This window comes from Rutidosis leptorrhynchoides, chromosome 5, assembly GCF_046630445.1.
Source record: "Rutidosis leptorrhynchoides isolate AG116_Rl617_1_P2 chromosome 5, CSIRO_AGI_Rlap_v1, whole genome shotgun sequence".
Lineage (NCBI taxonomy): Eukaryota > Viridiplantae > Streptophyta > Magnoliopsida > Asterales > Asteraceae > Rutidosis > Rutidosis leptorrhynchoides.
The window spans coordinates 447,147,485-447,169,195 of record NC_092337.1 but is presented as its reverse complement, the minus strand read 5'-3'; the positions used below and the strand labels follow the sequence as shown (position 1 = coordinate 447,169,195).

The following is a 21,711-nucleotide window of genomic DNA, read 5'->3' as shown; positions in this document are numbered from 1 at the left end:
CCATTACCATTTCTATCTTAGAGCATTAACAATGTTCATTCCAAAATCCATATGTGTGAATTCCGGACCATTACAAGAGATGCTTAGTTGAAAAGGAGGAAAAGAAACAGAATGAAGCTTCGAAATAAAAATTGTAGTAAAAATAGCAGCAAATAGGAAAAAGAAGAATGAAAGATATGAAAAGAATCAGGATTGGATGGAGCATATTAAGGAATGAGTAGAGGAAGAAAGAATAGAAGGTGTGGAAAATAAGGAAATGAAGGGGTGAATTTATAGAGAAATATCCGACAGAGAAAATCAAAACAGATTGCCGCATTAAATCAAAGAAAATCTTGATCGCCGAAAAACCGAATCTTATTACGTAAGATTTTCCTAAATTCCTTAGATTCCGGAAATCAAACATAACCATATCATTGGTTAAAACGATTCCATATTTACTCATTTCACTCTTTCGTGATAGCTTCACTCGTACGCTTCACATAATCGAATTGTTTTATCTATATCTTTCAATAATGATAAAACTCCATTATCACTTCATATTTGCCATGAAAACATCCATATTGTTATCCATGATGACCACTACTAAATTTCGAGGACGAAATTTCTTTAACGGGTGGGTACTGTAACGACCCGAAAATTTCCGACCGAATTTAAACTCTAATCTCTATATGTTTCCGACACGATAAGCAAAAACCTTAATGTTGAGTCTAGGAAGTCTAAAATATATATTCGGATAATTAATTACCCTTTTGACCATACCCGACGATTCACGAATAATTGTTTATAAATAAATTTATATATAAATAAATTGTTATATTATTATTACTAATAGTATTACTATCAATATCAATAATAATGTAAACATTATTATCATTAGTATAGTATTATTATTATCATTAATAATATTATTAATATCTTCTTTATTATTATTGTTACTTATTATTATTATTATCAATATCATTATTAAAATTTTTATTAACAATTATCAATATACTTGATATTGATATTGTATTATTATTGGTATTAATATTAGATACCAAGAATTATTATTTCTTGTATGATTATTTGTTTCACTAATAATAGATATTAATATTTGTATAATAAACATTATTATGTTTCTTTATATAAATTTAATATATAAGTATATATATACACCCATACAAATTTACGGTTAATTATATAAACATAAATAAACATGAATACAAGATATTAGTAAACTATTTTCAATCCTTATCAAAAACTGTAGATAATTGATTCTTTGTTTATTTCATAGTACAAATCAAAGAAAAACTGAACCAATTTATTTGTACTTATATATAAAGTTTCTGTTTCTGATTTGAATGAATCTGTCGACTCTTTTACGCTATAAAACTCGATCAACAATTTACAACAAATCACCTAGTTAAGTTTCTTCCTTCTTTGAGAACTATCACCCTTACACATCAAGAACCACCACAATAAACCATCACCACGAGTTGCACCTGTTATCTTTTTCTGTGATAAACCTTGCACCACCACTATGTAACCGGGAACCACCTTGAACCCACCATGATTCGTCACTACCGTGAGCACAACCATCATCAACCATCGCCACCCAACCACCATAAGATCACCACTACCCACGGTTTACACCACCACCATCTCTCTCTACAATTCTTCTTTGTGAACCTTATAAACCACCATCACCCCACCATCGTGGACCAACACTTCAATCACGACAACCATCTCAACCAACGTAAACCATCATCCTTCTCCTTTTCTATATGTTTGAAACAAAACCCACTACTCGATCATTAGCCACCTTCATTGGACATAATCATAACCACACGCCACCATGAAAGACCCATGTAACCGTAATTTCTGCTGCTACCTGTTTCTACTTCCAACTATGTCGATCAAAATTCTGGTGAGCCGTCTCTTATGATAGAGATGATGATGAAATGATGACCATGAGATGACATTATTATGTGTTATCAAATTATAAACTGCACCTAATACATGATTATATATAGTCGGTTTAAAAAAAAATGAATGAGAACCCCACCACAATTATCACCACCGAAACTACTTTGGAGTTTTCTTCTTTGTGGCCAACATGTATCAATCAAACAACCCCACTTATTTTCTTTCACATGCTGATATCCCCTTTTGCTGTAGAGTTTTAGTTTTGGCAGCCATACGTTTACACTTTACCTATTGTTGGGCTTCGAATTTCCTTGTGGGCCGTAAGACTTGATAGTTGTTGAACTTATGTTTTGCTTTAAACATGGACCGAGAGGTTAGTAACCCAAATGATGAAATTATAGTGTGATGCTGGTGATGCGTGTGTTATGTTCCCAAACAATCACAACAATATAATTATTTATATAAGGCTCAGGAATACCGAGATGATTAGGAGGAAATAATGACGGTTATGAACGAAAATAATGAGGGTGATGATATGATTAAGATTATGATTATGAAAGTGATTAGGATAATGATGATTTAATTAGGGTAACGATGATGGTGATGATGTAATAACGATGATGATGATAAAGTTATGATGATGGTATGATAGTGATGATGTAATTATGATAAAGACGAAGATAAATAGGTTTGCAAGGATGGTAATTCGATAATTTGGTATAGAGAGGATTAGGGTAATGATGATTCAGTAGATGATTAAGAAAAAGACAGTCAGAAAAGGGTTTAATAGAATTAATTTGTTCTTATTAAACAGATAATAAGAAACAGTGCAATGGTTTGTCGTGTGTGTGTATTACCAAGAGGTCCTAGGTTCGATACTAGGCCATGGTGTTTTATTTTTAATAAATGAAACTATTGGGCTATTCGACTATGTACTGCTTCTTGGACGAGTTACGGGCTGCCATGTTGTGGAAATTGATAAACAGATAGTGGTTAAGAATTAAACGTGTAAGATGAAACCAGAACGGGTGAAGAAGAATAGATGGTTAGAGGTTGGTGTCGTTAGGTGAGAGGTCGTGGGTTTGAGTCTGGGCATCTTCATTTTTATTTTGGAAACTTATTCTTCAAAGGTAGTAATTCCAACATCATTATTTTTTTTTATTTTTATTTTTTTTACTTTTATTACTATTATCATAAATATTATTATTGTTATTATTACCAAAATAAGTATTTTTATTATTATTATTATTATTATTGCTATTATTATTATTATTATTATTATTATTATTATTATTGCTATTATTATTATTATTATTATTATTATTATTATTATTATTATTATTATTATTATTATTATTATTATTATTATTAAGTACTAAGTATTATTATCAAAATTAATATTTTCACTAATATTATTATTATTAAACTTATTATTTATTTAAAAACTACAAATTATCATTAAAAGTATTATTTTTGTTAAAATTATCATTTTATTATTATAATACTATCAATATCATGAGGTATATATATATATATATATATATACATATATGTAAACTTGTTTAAATATTATTATGTGTTAATATTATTTGATATATATACAATTAATATAGGTTCGTGAATCCAAGGCCAACCTTACAATTGTTCAATGATGTTATATGTATTTTTACTACAAAATACATTAGGTGAGTATATAGTCCCTTTTAAACTCTAAATATTTTTGGGCTGAGAATACATGCGCTGTTTTTATAAATGATTTACGTTATGGACACAAGTGATAAAACTAAATTCTCGGTTGAGTTGTACCATGGCATATCTCTTTATACTTGGTAACTGCAAATTACGTGAGGAGCGTAAACGCGAATCCTGTTGATAGATCTATCGGGCTGACATCCCCAACCGGGCTGGACGACCAGCATTTAACGGTTGCATAGTACTTCGTTTCGTTACTACACTTGGTACGGTGTAGGGTTTATTTAAGAATATGCTGCTGTGATTTAAATGTTAAGTATGGTTACCAAGTGCTCAACGACTTTTCATACACGAGGAGTGTATTATGTATAAACATGAAATCTTGTGGTCCATAGTTATAACGCTGCTAGCATCAAACCTATATATCTCACCAACTTTATGTTGACATTTTAAAGCATGTTTATTCTCAGGTACGAATTAAGTCTTCCGCTGTGCATTTGCTCAATTTAAGAACATTACTTGGGGTCGATCATCGCAATGGAACCAGATGTTGTTGATTTCGTCCAGGGGGATAAGGACGGGTCGTTACAGTTTCTGATGTTCAGCTTTGACCTTAGAACACGTCAAACATTCTCCTACATATTTAGCAATATCGGCTTTCATACCTGGCCACCAAAAATGTTTCTTAAGATCCTTGTACATCTTCCCCGTTCCAGGATGTATTGAGTATCTGGTTTTATGAGCTTCTCTAAGTACCATTTCTCTCATATCTCCAAATTTTGGTACCCAAATTCTTTCAGCCCTATACCGGGTTCCGTCTTCCCGAATATTAAGATGCTTCTCCGATCCTTTGGGTATTTCATCCTTTAAATTTCCCTCTTTTTAAAACTCCTTGTTGCGCCTCCTTTATTTGAGTAGTAAGGTTAGTGTGAATCATTATATTCATAGATTTTACTCGAATGGGTTCTCTGTCCTTTCTGCTCAAGGCGTCGGCTACCACATTTGCCTTCCCCGGGTGGTAACGAATCTCAAAGTCGTAATCATTCAACAATTCAATCCACCTACGCTGCCTCATATTCAGTTGTTTCTGATTAAATATGTGTTGAAGACTTTTGTGGTTGGTATATATAATACTTTTGACCCCATATAAGTAGTGCCTCCAAGTCTTTAATGCAAAAACAACCGCGCCTAATTCCAAATCATGCGTCGTATAATTTTGCTCGTGAATCTTCAATTGTATAGACGCATAAGCAATCACCTTCGTCCGTTGCATTAATACACAATCGAGACCTTGCTTTGATGCGTCACAATAAATCACAAAATCATTATTCCCTTCAGGCAATGACAATATAGGTGCCGTAGTTAGCTTTTTCTTCAATAACTGAAACGCTTTCTCTTGTTCATCATTCCATTCAAATTTCTTCCCTTTATGCGTTAATGCAGTCAAGGGTTTTGCTATTCTGGAAAAGTCTTGGATGAACCTTCTGTAGTAACCAGCTAGTCCTAAAAACTGGCGTATGTGTTTCGGAGTTTTTAGGGTTTCCCACTTTTCAACAGTTTCTATCTTTGCCGGATCCACCTTAATACCTTCTTTGTTCACTATGTGACCGAGGAATTGAAATTCTTCCAACCAAAATGCACACTTTGAAAACTTAGCGTACAATTCTTCCTTCCTCAATACTTCTAACACCTTTCTCAAATGTTCACCGTGTTCTTGGTCATTCTTTGAGTAAATAAGTATGTCATCAATGAAAACAATGACAAACTTGTTAAGGTATGGTCCACACACTCGGTTCATAAGGTCCATGAACACAGCTGGTGCATTAGTTAAACCAAACGGCATGACCATAAACTCGTAATGACAGTAACGTGTTCTGAAAGCAGTCTTTGGAATATCATCTTCTTTCACCCGCATTTGATGATACCCGGAACGTAAGTCAATCTTTGAATAAACAGATGAGCCTTGTAGTTGATCAAATAAGTCGTCGATTCTCGGTAGTGGGTAGCGGTTCTTGGTGGTAAGTTTGTTCAACTCTCGGTAGTCGATACACAACCTGAATGTACCATCTTTCTTCTTGACAAACAAAACAGGAGCTCCCCACGGTGATGTGCTTGGTCGAATGAAACCACGCTCTAAAAGTTCTTGTAATTGGCTTTGCAGTTCTTTCATCTCGCTGGGTGCGAGTCTGTAAGGAGCACGAGCTATTGGTGCAGCTCCAGGTACAAGATCTATTTGAAATTCAACGGATCGATGTGGGGGTAATCCCGGTAATTCTTTCGTAAATACATCGGGAAATTCTTTTGCAATGGGAACATCATTGATGCTCTTTTCTTCAGTTTGTACTTTCTCGACGTGTGCTAGAACAGCATAGTAACCTTTTCTTATTAGTTTTTGTGCCTTCAAATTACTAATAAGATGTAGCTTCGTGTTGCCCTTTTCTCCGTACACCATTGAGGGTTTTCCTTTTTCTCGTATAATGCGAATTGCATTTTTGTAACAAACGATCTCTGCTTTCACTTCTTTCAACCAGTCCATACCGATTATCACATCAAAACTCCCTAACTCTACTGGTATCAAATCAATCTTAAATGTTTCGCTAACCAGTTTAATTTCTCGATTCTTACATATATTATCTGCTGAAATTAATTTACCATTTGCTAATTCGAGTAAAAATTTACTATCCAAAGGCGTCAATGGACAACTTAATTTAGCACAAAAATCTCTACTCATATAGCTTCTATTCGCACCCGAATCAAATAAAACGTAAGCAGATTTATTGTCAATAAGAAACGTACCCGTAACAAGCTCCGGGTCTTCCTGTGCCTCTGCCGCATTAATATTGAAAACTCTTCCGCGGCCTTGTCCATTCGTGTTCTCCTGGTTCGGGCAATTTCTAATAATGTGGCCCGGTTTTCCACATTTATAACAAACTACATTGGCATAACTTGCTCCGACACTACTTGCTCCGCCATTACTCGTTCCGACACCATTTGGTCCTTTCGTTCTATTAACCATTGGTCCGTAGACCTCACACTTCGCTGCGCTATGACCATTTCTTTTACACTTGTTGCAAAATTTGGTGCAGAACCCCGAGTGATACTTTTCACACCTTTGGCATAGCTGCTTCTAATTGTTGTTGTTGTTGCGGTTATTATTGTTGTTGGAATGATTGTTGTAGTTGCTGTTGTTGTTGTTGTTGTTGTTGTTGTTGTTGGGCCGTTTGTTGTAGTTGCGATTGATGTTGCGATTGTTGGGATAATTGTTGCGATTATTGTTGTAATTGCTGTTGTTGTTGTATTGGTGATTCTTATCACCGTTTTCCTCCCACTTTCTTTTGACTTGCTTCACATTGGCCTCTTCAGCAGTCTGTTCTTTAATTCTTTCTTCAATCTGGTTCACTAGTTTGTGAGTCATTCTACATGCCTGTTGTATGGAGGCGGGCTCGTGTGAACTTATATCTTCTTGGATTCTTTCCGGTAATCCTTTCACAAACGCGTCGATCTTCTCTTCCTCATCTTCGAATGCTCCCGGACATAATAGGCACAATTCTGTGAATCGTCTTTCGTACGTGGTAATATCAAATCCTTGGATTCGTAACCCTCTAAGTTCTTTCTTGAGCTTATTGACCTCGGTTCTAGGACTGTACTTCTCGTTCATCAAGTGCTTGAATGCTGACAACGGTAGTGCGTACGCATCGTCTTGTCCCACTTGCTCTAGATAGGTATTCCACCATGTTAACGCAGAACCTGTGAAGGTATGCGTAGCGTACTTCACTTTGTCCTCTTCAGTACACTTACTTATGGCAAACACCGATTCGACCTTCTCGGTCCACCGTTTCAATCCGATCGGTCCTTCGGTTCCATCAAATTCCAAAGGTTTGCAGGCAGTGAATTCTTTGTAGGTGCATCCTACACGATTTCCTGTACTGCTAGATCCAAGGTTATTGTTGGTATGTAGCGCAGCCTGTACTGCGGCTATGTTTGAAGCTAGAAAAGTACGGAATTCCTCTTCATTCATATTCACGGTGTGTCGAGTAGTCGGTGCCATTTCCTTCAAAATAGTCAAATGGAACAAGTTAATCATACAGAATATTAAGAGTAGTTAATAGTATTTCGTAGCATAATATGAACTCATTTATAAAAGCTTTTTCTTCATATTAGCATTTTATAAGTTTAAATTCGGGTAGTACCTACCCGTTAAGTTCATACTTAGTAGCTAATATACAATTCAACTACTACAATTCTATATGAAAAACTGATTATAATAATATTTCGCGTTCAAACTTTTACACAATATTTTACAAACTTACAATACCGCTTATTTTACATATAGCATGAAATATAGCACACAATAAATTTGATACAAGATGGTTGTGAAGATAATTCTAGCTAGTACACAAGTCGTTCAGCAAAGGCAATAAAGACACGTAATTCATACGTCCAGAAACAAGTCATGCATTCTAGTTTTACTAGGATTACTTCCCATCCTTGGTCTTGTGGAACATAACCGTTATGGCCATTGATAAGACAGCGTGTTGTAACGTCGTCAAAGAGACGAGGGTTACGTAATGTCCAACAGTCCCGTAACAATCTAAAAACCTCATTTCTTACCCCAATTACCGACTCCGTCACTTGTGGGAACGTTTTGTTTAATAGTTGTAGCCCGATGTTCTTGTTCTCACTTTGGTGAGAAGCGAACATTACTAATCCGTAAGCATAACATGCTTCTTTATGTTGCATGTTAGCCACTTTTTCTAAATCACGAAGTCCAATATTCGGATATATTGAGTCAAAATAATTTCTTAACCCATTGCGTAAAATAGCATTTGGGTTCCCCGCAATATATGCGTCAAAGTAAACACATCGTAACTTATGGATTTCCCAATGTGATATCCCCCATCTTTCGAACGAAAGCCTTTTATAAACCAAGGCATTCTTGGAACGTTCTTCGAATGTCTTACAAACTGATCTCGCCTTAAATAGTTGTGCCGAAGAATTCTGACCGACTCTAGACAAGATTTCATCAATCATGTCTCCGGGTAGGTCTCTTAAAATATTGGGTTGTCTATCCATTTTGTGTTTTTATACTGTAAAATAGACAAGAGTTAGATTCATAAAAAAAATTACTTATTAATACAAGCAATTTTTACATATATCATAAAGCATAAGCACACTATATTACATATATTACACCACACGAATACAACTATCTTATTCCGACTCGCTTGTTTCTTCTTCTTCTTCGGTTTTGGTTCGTTTTGCCAAGTTTCTAGGGATATATGATGTTCCCCTAATACGAGCCGTCGTTTTCCACATTGGTTTAGAAAAACCTGGTGGTTTAGAGGTTCCCGGGTCATTGTTACAACTTAAGGACTTTGGGGGTTGACGATACATATAAAGTTCATCGGGGTTGGAATTAGATTTCTCTATTTTTATGCCCTTTCCCTTATTATTTTCTTTTGCCTTTTTAAATTCAGTTGGGGTAATTTCTATAACATCATCGGAATTCTCGTCGGAATCCGATTCATCGGAGAATTGGTAATCCTCCCAATATTTTGATTCCTTGGCGGAAATACCATTGACCATAATTAACCTTAGTCAGTTGGTTGAGGATTTTCTTTTACTTAACCGTTTTATTATTTCCCCCACCGGTTCTATTTCTTCATCCGGTTCCGATTCTTCTTCCGGTTCCGATTCTTCTTCTGGTTTCGACTCTTCTTCCGGTTCCTCTTCGGGAACTTGTGAATCAGTCCACGAATCATTCCAATTTACATTTGACTCTTCATTATTATTAGGTGAGTCAATGGGACTTGTTCTAGAGATAGACATCTATCACATAATATCAAACGCGTTAAGAGATTAATATATCACATAATATTCACATGTTAAAAATATATAGTTTCCAACAAAATTTGTTAAGCAATCATTTTTTAAGTAAACACGGTCGAAGTCCAGAGTCACTAATGCATCCTAACAAACTCGATAAGACACACTAATGCAAAATTCTGGTTCTCTAAGACCAACGCTCGGATACCAACTGAAATGTCCCGTTCTTATTGATTAAAAACGTTCCATATTAATTGATTTCGTTGCGAGGTTTTGACCTCTATATGAGACGTTTTTCAAAGACTGCATTCATTTTTAAAATAAACCATAACCTTTATTTCATAAATAAAGGTTCAAAAAGCTTTACGTAGATTATCAAATAATGATAATCTAAAATATCCTATTTACACACGACCATTACATAATGGTTTACAATACAAATATGTTACATCGAAATCAGTTTCTTGAATGCAGTTTTTACACAATATCATTCAAACATGGACTCCAAATCTTGTCCTTATTTTAGTATGCAACAGTGGAAGCTCTTAGTATTCACCTGAGAATAAACATGCTTTAAACGTCAACAAAAATGTTGGTGAGTTATAGGTTTAACCTATATATATCAAATCGTAACAATAGACCACAAGATTTCATATTTCAATACACATCCCATACATAGAGATTAAAATCATTCATATGGTGAACACCTGGTAACCGACATTAACAAGATGCATATATAAGAATATCCCCATCATTCCGGGACACCCTTCGGATATGATATAAATTTCGAACTACTAAAGCATCCGGTACTTTGGATGGGGTTTGTTAGGCCCAATAGATCTATCTTTAGGATTCGTGTCAATTAGGGTGTCTGTTCCCTAATTCTTAGATTACCAGACTTAATAAAAAGGGGCATATTCGATTTCGATAATTCAACCATAGAATGTAGTTTCACGTACTTGTGTCTATTTTGTAAATCATTTATAAAACCTGCATGTATTCTCATCCCAAAAATATTAGATTTTAAAAGTGGGACTATAACTCACTTTCACAGATTTTTACTTCGTCGGGAAGTAAGACTTGGCCACTGGTTGATTCACGAACCTATAACAATATATACATATATATCAAAGTATGTTCAAAATATATTTACATCACTTTTAATATATTTTGATGTTTTAAGTTTATTAAGTCAGCTGTCCTCGTTAGTAACCTACAACTAGTTGTCCACAGTTAGATGTACAGAAATAAATCGATAAATATTATCTTGAATCAATCCACGACCCAGTGTATACGTATCTCAGTATTGATCACAACTCAAACTATATATATTTTGGAATCAACCTCAACCCTGTATAGCTAACTCCGACATTCACATATAGAGTGTCTATGGTTGTTCCGAAATATATATAGATGTATCGAGATGATAGGTCAAAACATTGTATACGTGTCTATGGTATCTCAAGATTACATAATATACAATACAAGTTGATTAAGTTATGGTTGAAATAGATTTGTTACCAATTTTCACGTAGCTAAAATGAGAAAAATTATCCAATCTTGTTTTACCCATAACTTCTTCATTTCAAATCCGTTTTGAGTGAATCAAATTGCTATGGTTTTATATTGAACTCTATTTTATGAATCTAAACATAAAAACTATAGGTTTATAGTAGGAAAAATAAGTTACAAGTCGTTTTTGTAAAGGTAGTCATTTCAGTCGAAAGAACGACGTCTAGATGACCATTTTAGAAAACATAATTCCACTTTGAGTTTAACCATAATTTTTGGATATAGTTTCATGTCCATAATAAAAATCATTTTCCTAGAATAACAACTTTTAAATCAAAGTTTATCATAGTTTTTAATTAACTAACCCAAAACAGCCCGCGGTGTTACTACGACGGCGTAAATCCGGTTTTACGGTGTTTTTCGTGTTTCCAGGTTTTAAATCATTAAGTTAGCATATCATATAGATATAGAACATGTGTTTAGTTGATTTTAAAAGTCAAGTTAGAAGGATTAACTTTTATTTGCGAACAAGTTTAGAATTAACTAAACTATGTTCTAGTGATTACAAGTTTAAACATTCGAATAAGATAGCTTTATATGTATGAATCGAATGATGTTATGAACATCATTACTACCTCAAGTTCCTTGGATAAACCTATTGGAAATGAGAAAAATAGATCTAGCTTCAAAGGATCCTTGGATGGCTTGAAAGTTCTTGAAGCAGAATCATGACACGAAAACAATTTCAAGTAAGATTTCCACTCGAAATAAGATTGTTATAGTTATAGAAATTGAATTAAAGTTTGAATATGATTATTATCTTGTATTAGAAAGATAACCTACTGTAAGTAACAAAGGTTTCTTGATCTTGGATGATTATTTGGAATAGATTTAGAAAACTTGGAAGTAAACTTGCAATCTTGGAAGTATTCTTGATTTTATGAAACTAGAACTTTTGAAATTTATGAAGAACACTTGGAACTTGAAGATAGAACTTGAGAGAGATCAATTAGATGAAGAAAATTGAAGAATGAAAGTGTTTGTAGGTGTTTTTGGTCGTTGGTGTATGGATTAGATATAAAGGATATGTAATTTTGTTTTCATGTAAATAAGTCATGAATGATTACTCGTATTTTTGTAATTTTATGAGATATTTCATGCTAGTTGCCAAATGATGGCTCCTACATGTATTAGGTGACTCACATGGGCTGCTAAGAGCTGATCATTGGAGTGTATATACTAATAGTACATACATCTAAAAGCTGTGTATTGTACGAGTACGAATACGGGTGCATACGAGTAGAATTGTTGATGAAACTGAACGAGGATGTAATTGTAAGCATTTTTGTTAAGTAGAAGTATTTTGATAAGTGTCTTGAAGTCTTTCAAAAGTGTATGAATACATATTAAAACACTACATGTATATACATTTTAACTGAGTCGTTAAGTCATCGTTAGTCGTTACATGTAAACGTTGTTTTGAAACCTTTAGGTTAACGATCTTGTTGAATGTTGTTAACCCATTATTTATTATAACAAATGATACGTTAAATTGTTATATTATCATGATATTATGATATATAATATATCTTAGTATGATATATATACAGTTAAATGTCGTTACAACGATAATCGTTACATATATGTCTCGTTTCGAAATCATTAAGTTAGTAGTCTTATTTTTACATATGTATTTCATTGTTAATACACTTAATAATATATTTACTTATCATTTAACATAATTAACCAAGTGTATCAATATCTTAATATGATTCATATGTACCTAGTAAGACGTTGCTATAACGATAATCGTTATATATATCCTTTTCGAGTTTCTTAAATTAATAGTCTCATTTTTATGTATATAACTCATTGTTAAAATACCTAATGAGATACATACTTATAATAAAATCATGTTAACTATATATATAAAAATATATATGTCATCGTATAGTTTTTACAAGTTTTAACGTTCGTGAATCACCGATCAACTTGGGTGGTCAATTGTCTATATGAAACCTATTTCAATTAATCAAGTCTTAACAAGTTTGATTGCTTAACATGTTGGAAACACTTAATCATGTAAATAACAATTTCATTTAATATATATATAAACATGGAAAAGTTCGGGTTACTACACATAGAGTACAACTTTTTTTTACGCAAACTCAAAAAACACTATTTCACTATTCACCAATAGTAACCAGGGGTATTTTTGTCATTTCACTTTCTTTTTTTCTTTTTCTCTTCTTTCACTCATCTCTCATCTGTCTTCATACAACTCTTAATACATAGAGTACAACTTTTTTTTACGCAAACACAAAAACCACAAAGAAACAACAAATTAGAACATCCTTAAACATGATACACAAGATCTTCAAGCCAAAAAACCACAACTAAACAACAAATTAGCAAATCCTTAAACATGATACACAAGATATTCTAACCACCATCGTAGACACAATACTAACCACCGGCGGCCAACTCCGGCGACCATTTCCGGCGCCACACCGTCACTAACAACCACCACCAACTAGATCTAAAACGTGACAACAACAGATAAATAAACAAAAATGAAGGTCTAAACATGAATCTTTTAAAGAAAATTAACTAATCAAATACAATAAATTTGTAACAAAAGATTAAAATAAATTTAGAAACAAACTACCAAATAAACACGGCTCGAATCGGGAAGCAGAAACCAAAAGAAATTATCCTGGCAAGCCACCACCATCAGTCACCAACCTCAGCCACCATCGTTGGTTCTTCCGTCATCCACCACTATCGATCTAAGAAAGGGGCGGTTTATCAAAAGAACAGAAGGACGACGGCGCTGGAAGAGTTAGACGGTTGGCGGTGGTTGGGTGGAAATAGCTGTCGGAGTTCAGATTGACGATAAAGGCGACTTTTGGTGGTAATCCGTGAAAGTTTTGGTGGTAATCGTCCACGGCAACAATGTGGTGTCGGTCGGTGGCGGATTTGTGGGTGGGAGTTGAGAGATATTTTCAGATCTAGAATGAAATTAGTTTTTTAGGTATTGGAATTTTTTGAAAAGAACATAATATGGATTGGGTTGGGCTGCTAATTACTCCGTATAGAAGACCACAAAGGGTGTGTTTGGCGCGTAGTTTATTGGAGCTTATGGAAGCTTATGGGAGCTTGAGCTTATGATTGTAATAAGCTTCAAGTCATAAGCTTCGTTTGGTAGACAAAAAAAGTAGAGCTTATGAAAATCATAAGCTCTCAAAAAATAAGCTACTTGTAGTAGCTTATGAAAAAAAGTAGAGCTTATGAACTGAAAAATAAGTTCCAGCTAGTTTACCAAACATTTATAAAAATAATAAGCTCCAGCTACCAGCTTCAAAAATAAGCTCCAGCTTCTGCTCATAAGCTCCAGCTCCAGCTATAAGCTCCAGCTCCAGCTACTTTCGTCCAAACACACCAAAAGTCTTAGTAGGTTTCAAGCTAAGTAGAAGTGTACACGTTCACATATTACAATTGCCAGCTCAACCACTAATGATTAGGCCACAGTTGAGTCTTTAGTTAATTTTTTACACACTGAAAAAATAATACGGAGTATTATGTTGCTTATATTAATCAAAATTTACTTAAATGAATACTTTTGACCTTAAAAGAAAAGCTATTTTATTATCTTAAAAAGTTACACTATACACCATCTTTATTCTTTATATTTACACAAAAAAGAGGTACAAATAAATGTATCCAAGCTAAAAAAACAAAACCGGATCTGATCAAAAACACGAAAGTGTTAAACGGGCTCTATAGTAAGGTAAGTCTGCTAACGTCAATTTATTTATTTTATTATTTTATAATTTTATAGAGAACTTTTAGGTTTTTTTTTTCCACTTAAAATTGTTTTTCCTTTGCTTCTACTTTTTTCTTTCTTTTTGTTTATCGAATTTAACAAATATTCTCCCAACGCGAAGCGAGGGGCACGCAACCTAGTTATTCAACATTAAGATTAAGATTTTCAATAATCATATATCTCAACATGGAGGTGGACCATTAATTATCATTATCATTATAAGACATTTTTACAAGAAATTTACTATTGAAGACATCTAGCTAGTAGGCTTGGGGTATGGGATGGGCCTTGAATCCTATTATTTCTCCGTTTTGGGCTAAAATTTGATGGGGTCATGATTCTATATGGCTATATACAATACAATTATTGGGGGAAAAAAACAGAGTAAGCCATTTGTCCATTGAGTTTAGAATGCAATAAACAGAGTAAGGTAATAAAATGCTTTCAAAATATGTTTAGCTTCTGTGCTCTTGAGAATAAAAAGATCGGGTTATTTGATAGTATGTATAAATGGGCTTGGCCCGTTAGATTTATAGCACTTGGGTTTCAATATTATTCGGGGATTAATAGGTCGGGACTTTAGAATAATTAATCGGTAATTCGGGGATTAATACATTTAAATATTAAATTCTAAAAATTATATGTCTAAATATAGAAAAAAAATCATAAATATAAATATAAACTTTAACATAATTGTCTAGAATTATTCATTTTGCTCAAAAATATAAAGTTTTAGTTTAAATTCATGTTAAAATGTTAACCATTTTTTACTTTGACCGACTTTGATTACCAAATTCGATTTGAACCCATCAATTGACGTTGACCGTTTAATTAAACGGATTTTTGTAAATCGGAACGGATTGCTCTTAAAAATGATTAACCGAGGATTAATTGGAGAGTAATCGGTTTTTTTACAACACTGGATATACCTATTAGAATAGATTATTAGTTAGCAGGGTGTTTTAGAGGATGTGTGCTAGTGTGAGCAATCGCACGGGGTTCAAAATTTTGACGGGCCCATATATTAATTTTTCAACGACTGAATGAAAAATACATCAGTTTTAAAACAGTTTTGCGAAATTCAAAGAAAAGTTAGAAGGAACGCAAAGATTATGAAGACACAAAGATATGTGAAAATCCCGTTAATTGAGGATGTATTATCTTTTAACTAATGTAAACACATTTAATGATAATTTAATAATTTAATTAAGAGTCGTAACGGACTAACATTGAAAAACTATTAATAATGATACTAGAGAGTATTGATTAGAAAAAGTTTTCAACAACTTTTTTGCAAAAAATATTTGGAGTGCCATTTCATTTAAAAAATAGTTTAAGTATAATGAGATAACAATTATTCGAGAATAAACCACTTTGTATTGAATTTTTACTTTTTAGGTTCTATTTAATATTTTGAACATGGCCTTCAAAATGAGACGGTCCTGTTAGTATAGACGGACTTGATATATTAGATTTTAGGTAATTATATGCATTTGTGCTCTACAAATAGTTATCAATGAATAAAACTATATCATTCTAAAACTAATAGTTATCAATGTAATATATAATAACTACAGGGTTTTCATTGGGGATGGCAATGGATGTTTCATCCATGGACATCCACTCAATCTGATCCATTTATAATGTATATGGATGATGTAAATGGACGATTAACAGATATGGATGATCTAAATATTTCGTGGATCAGATATGGATGACAATTTATCATCCACGAATATATCCATTATCACCCGAAATACATTATATGTACATAAATTGCATATATACGTACTAAAATATATGCATATACACCTACATATCGATATACATATACATATGACCTTCAAATTCTTAAATGATTAACGAAAATAAGGGTTGTGATAGTCACAATTATTAAATTGTTACTAACAAAATTCAAAGTTACATATTTAGATTAGTTTAAACGTATATTTACTTATATTATAACGTATTTTGCTCAATTAAATTCACAATCGGTGATAAAATACAATCAAAACACGTGTAACAAATCAAAAACATAAAAATTAAATATTTATATTTGTTATAACATATACTAAATTAATAAAATCTTCGTTAGATTAACATTTTATTTGATATCCAACAGATATCCATTAATCCGTTTAATCTATCGGATATGGATATGGATGGATGAACTGAATTAAATGAATATGGATATGAATATGGATGAGCAAGAATTAAATGAATATAGATGTGGATATAGCATCATCCGATTCATATCAGATCCATTGCCATCCCTAGTTTTAATATGTCATAGTGTTTTTTTTTTTTTTTTTTTTTTTTGGGTAAATGGTTACTTGATAAATGAATTAGATCAAAAATATTTACAAAGCAAAATAAAGAAGCAATGGGACAGACCCTACACAACAATTAACCAGAGACTTAATAACAGAACAAACTCTGACAAAAACCAATCATACAAAACCATCAAGCTAGGAACTCAATCAAAACACCATATTTTCTTTAATGTGTGCACCTGGTCGGTATCCTTTCATTTCAAAGACATCAGCTTTAGACGAACAGTAGAAAAAATGGTCTCTATAAGTTGATCAGAAAATTGGAAGGGTGAAAAGTGATTAAACGGTAAGAGTTGAAGGGCCTATTGTAACACATCGATTCCCTCCGAATTAAAGAGAAGATTTTCACTATAATTTATGGGGATGGTTCTTACACACACTTTTTTGATCCTCACACACCTATTTTAACCTTTTACTCTTCTAATAATACTCAATTGGTGTGTGAGGATCAAAAAAGTGTGTGTGAGAATCATCCCCCATAATTTATCCTCTAGAAGAGCATCTGTTTAATAAAAGAAACCATTGTTTGCTTATTAAGTTGTTTTAATGGCAGTAATAGTTTATTTTTGCTCAAATCATGCAATTTACTGGGAAATAATAATTGCAAAACGCGGTTTGTCTAATTTTTCACTAGGAGTTATTTTATAATATACATTTTCCATAAAGAATATAACTAAACTATAATAATAATCAAATATAATTAAAAATTAGTTTGTTTAGTAAATAATTTTTATAACTTATAAAATTGTATAATTGTATGGGATTGGTTCCATGCTATTTTGAGATATATTCATTGTTTTATTGAGGATTATAAACAAACAATTTTATAAAAGTATATAATTAGGGTGGTGATTTGTATATTACTAGTTACTAGTAAAAATAATATTTAATCATAATTACTCAACATGCTTTAGGTGGTATGACCACTCCTCATACAGCTACTATTTCGTTCATGCTGGATGTTCCAAGAAAATATGTGTTTCTTCTTCTAAAAGTTGTTAAATTTGCTAAAAAAAATATAATCACAATCATAAGATGTGTTTATATTTTTAAATCTAATTTTCGGACTCATGAAAAAACAATAACTAATGTCTAATGATTAGATATGTCGTCAATTGACTATTTGATAACCCCAAGCTAAGAAGTTAAATATTTGGACATTATGCTGTTCAAATTTTGGAAACAAATAAATGTTAATTGTGAATACGATTAATGTCGTCAATCAATCCAATTAAATTTGTATGATATATATTAATTAAAGATCTGAGTTATCAGCAAAAACAATATACCATACCAGTTCAAATGCATAAAAAACACATTCAAATCATCATACTCTTATTGCATATATATAGTTCATAACCACATGCATATAAAAAATCTGGAATAAAAAACAAATTAACAAGGACAATATATTACGAATATAAATATAAATATAAATCAAGTAATCAAAGCTTGAGATTTAAATCAAGACCACCAGTGCTTCCATCTTGATCATTCTCAGAATAAATGACACTTTTTCGAGTCAAAAGACTATTTGCACTATTTTCTTCAAAAAAATCACGAACAACTGCGGCGCCAGCTTCCAGCTTAATAGAAGAAGACGGTACGATAGGAGAACCAAAACAGAAACCGCCACTATTATTATTCGTAATGTTTCCTTGATAACTTTCCAAAATCTTTGATCTATCAAAATATGGTAATCTACTTGTGTATTGATCATGATGTCCTATTGGGGTATATCGATAATTCATCGATGAAGTTGACCAAGAAGGTCTTTGGATAAACGATTCATTTCTAACCCCAAGTGGTGATCTATTAGTCAAATTAGCGAATGAAGAATAACAGCTATGATTACCATATGGTGGTGGCAGTAGGTGACTATACGGTGGCGGAGGAACCTCCATCTGCCGCCGTTTAGCGAGTTGTCGCTCTTGTTTATGAGCATTTTGATGACCTCCAAGTGCTTGAGAAGTTGAAAACTCTCTTTTGCAATAGTTACAAGAAAAAACCCTAGCTTTTTGTTTTTCTTGTTTCGTCTCTTTTGAACACGACTCGCTTGCTTGAGACGACGTTGTCCCCTCTAGATCTATAGGATTAAAAAGATTAAGCCCGAATTTCTTATCATCAATATCCGAAAGTTTAAGATCAGGAAAAGATCTAGAAGAAGACGATTTATTAATATCCAACGAGCTCTCTATATTCTTGTTCTTCAAGTTTTCTTCTTCGGCCGATATGCTAGAAGCCTCGGATGGACATGGTTCAGATTTAACTTCTTGTAATTGTTCCATTATTCGAAGTGATTTGAATTTGAGAGAAAGAGATGGATTTGTGAGAGATGATTTTGGTTATGAAGCATGTTTGTTTAAATAATGAGAGAGTTTAATGCATGATATCTGTTATATTTGGAAACTATGTTTAGTGCAATCATCGCATGGAGTAAAACTAGCACATGATTAAGCAAAATATAAAGGGTGATGAATTGATTATATCTCTAGTTTAAATAAAAAAACACAATGTTAATCTTAGGCTCCTAGTCAGCTTTCAATGTAAGGAGTCGTAGTTGTGAAGAGGAGTTTAAGTTTATTACTGTAAATAGTTTCGTTTTTAATTTGAAATATTTAGAAAGACATTGATTTATTTATTACAAGAGATTTTCTGTATAATTTGTTATAATTAACGAGTACATTCCTAATTAATTCATTAAAATAGTGTTAAGTCAATTTAATTTTACACGACCAAATATTTAATTCATTGCCATATTTTGTGGAAATTTGAAAAACAAATACTCGTATATCGTTTATTTTAGCATAATTTTAAACCATGCAATATTTAGACTAATAAATAATTATAGTTGTACACGAGCTTCTCATCAGGTTGAAACGATTCGAGTCGAACTCAAAAATCAAGTAGAATTGTTGATATTTCAAAGTGATTGAGTAAGGCACGTGTTCGACTTGATTATTATTATTATTATTATTATTATTCAACTTGATTATTACTAGTACTTTTATTACTACCAAATTGATCCTATCCCTATATATATATATATATATATATATATATATATATATATATATATATATATATATATATATATATATATATATATATAGAGAGGTAGGATCAATTTGGTACTAATAAAAGTACTAGTACAGCCACTTTTTTTTTTCCAGCAAAAATGAATCAATATATTAAAACCTTCATCAAAATGATAAGTGAACAATTACAATAGACTTTCGGCTATGATACAAAGAGACAATAACTTAAACTTAAGCTGAAAGACATTAAATATCGGGATTACAATCCCAAACATAAAATTGATGACTATGACATAACTTATGAAAAGTCGCCCACGAGAACACTTTAAGCTTGATTTGGGAGACAATGGAGTTCCAACACGTGTAGTTGTCGTTGAAGACGAAATCGTTGCGTGCTAACCAATAGCCCATATTGTCGTCAGGCCAATTAACCTCCAAAATTTTTTGTCACCTATACCCAAGGTTGAAAAAGACGCGAGACGGGACCGAAACGGTAGCGACTTCAAAACGTCGCAACGGAAAAAACGGGGCCGAGACAGGGTCGAAACGGATGTTGACTAATGTTGACTTTTATACATATAAATATATATTTACACATATTGTAGAGCTAAAAAACCTTCGTTGACAAGTTTGTACCTATAATTGCTATTAGCGTTAATATAATACAAAATGGAATACTAAACTATGTCAATTTTGATTGATTTGACCGACTTATGACCGATTTTAACATAATTTCTGACTTTTGACCGGCGTTGACCCAATTTTTCCTGCATTTGACCTGAATTTTGACCGTTGACCGACTTATAAGAAAACGGGACGGGGTCGAAACGGTTTAGTCACCAAAACGCTGCAGCGGGCGTCGCAACGGACGCAACGGACGCCGTTTACAACAGTGCCTATACCCATGCCAAGGTACCAATAACTCGAAAAGTCTTTTTTTTTTTTTTTTTGAAAGGCAAACTCACACGCACAATTAATACGAATATTTACAACCACGAATATTTACAACCACGAATATGTCTCAAGTGAGACGTGAACCCTCAACCTCTTGGTTGGAGAGCCATCACGATACCGCTGGGCCAAATGCCCTTTGGTATCACTCGAAAAGTCTAGGATAGACTTTGGGATAACCCAACGAACATTCCACCATTTAAAGAGGGCTGACCATATACAAAAAGAGCAGGGACAATGCATTAACAAATGATCAACGGTTTCTGGCTCGGAATTGCACCAAACACATAGAGGAGAATTATTGCCCGGAAGGATGTGTCTTCTAATGCATAGAGGAGAATTATTGCCCGGAAGGATGTATTTAACCGGGATGCTACGGTTACATGCCAACCAATGAAAAATAGCTATTTTGGAAGGAACTCGGTTATTCCAAACAAGACTTTTCCAATCCGGTAAATGGGAAGTGTCCAAAATAACAAGCAACCTCATTGCCTCAGCAACATTAAAAACACCCGAAATTGACGGCTTCCAAATGATTGCATCTTCACCCACTGTTGTTTGAACATTTGATAACAGTTGAAGTAATTCAGAAACCGAATAATGGTCAACAAGTGTAATCGGCCCATTA

General features: G+C 33.0%; 1 protein-coding gene across 1 annotated transcript; it reads right to left on the bottom strand.

The window, feature by feature from the left end:
• Window positions 1-18,539: 18,539 nt before the first annotated feature.
• LOC139850138 (zinc finger protein JAGGED-like) lies at window positions 18,540-19,382 on the bottom strand. The gene has a single exon (XM_071839727.1). The coding sequence runs from the start codon at window positions 19,380-19,382 to the stop codon at window positions 18,540-18,542; it is 843 nt and encodes a 280-aa protein (XP_071695828.1).
• Between the last annotated feature and the right edge of the window lie 2,329 nt (window positions 19,383-21,711).

Excerpts from the sequence above, each read along its gene's own strand:
- LOC139850138 (XM_071839727.1), bottom strand. The coding sequence starts at position 19,382 with ATGGAACAATTACAAGAAGTTAAATCTGAACCATGTCCATCCGAGGCT.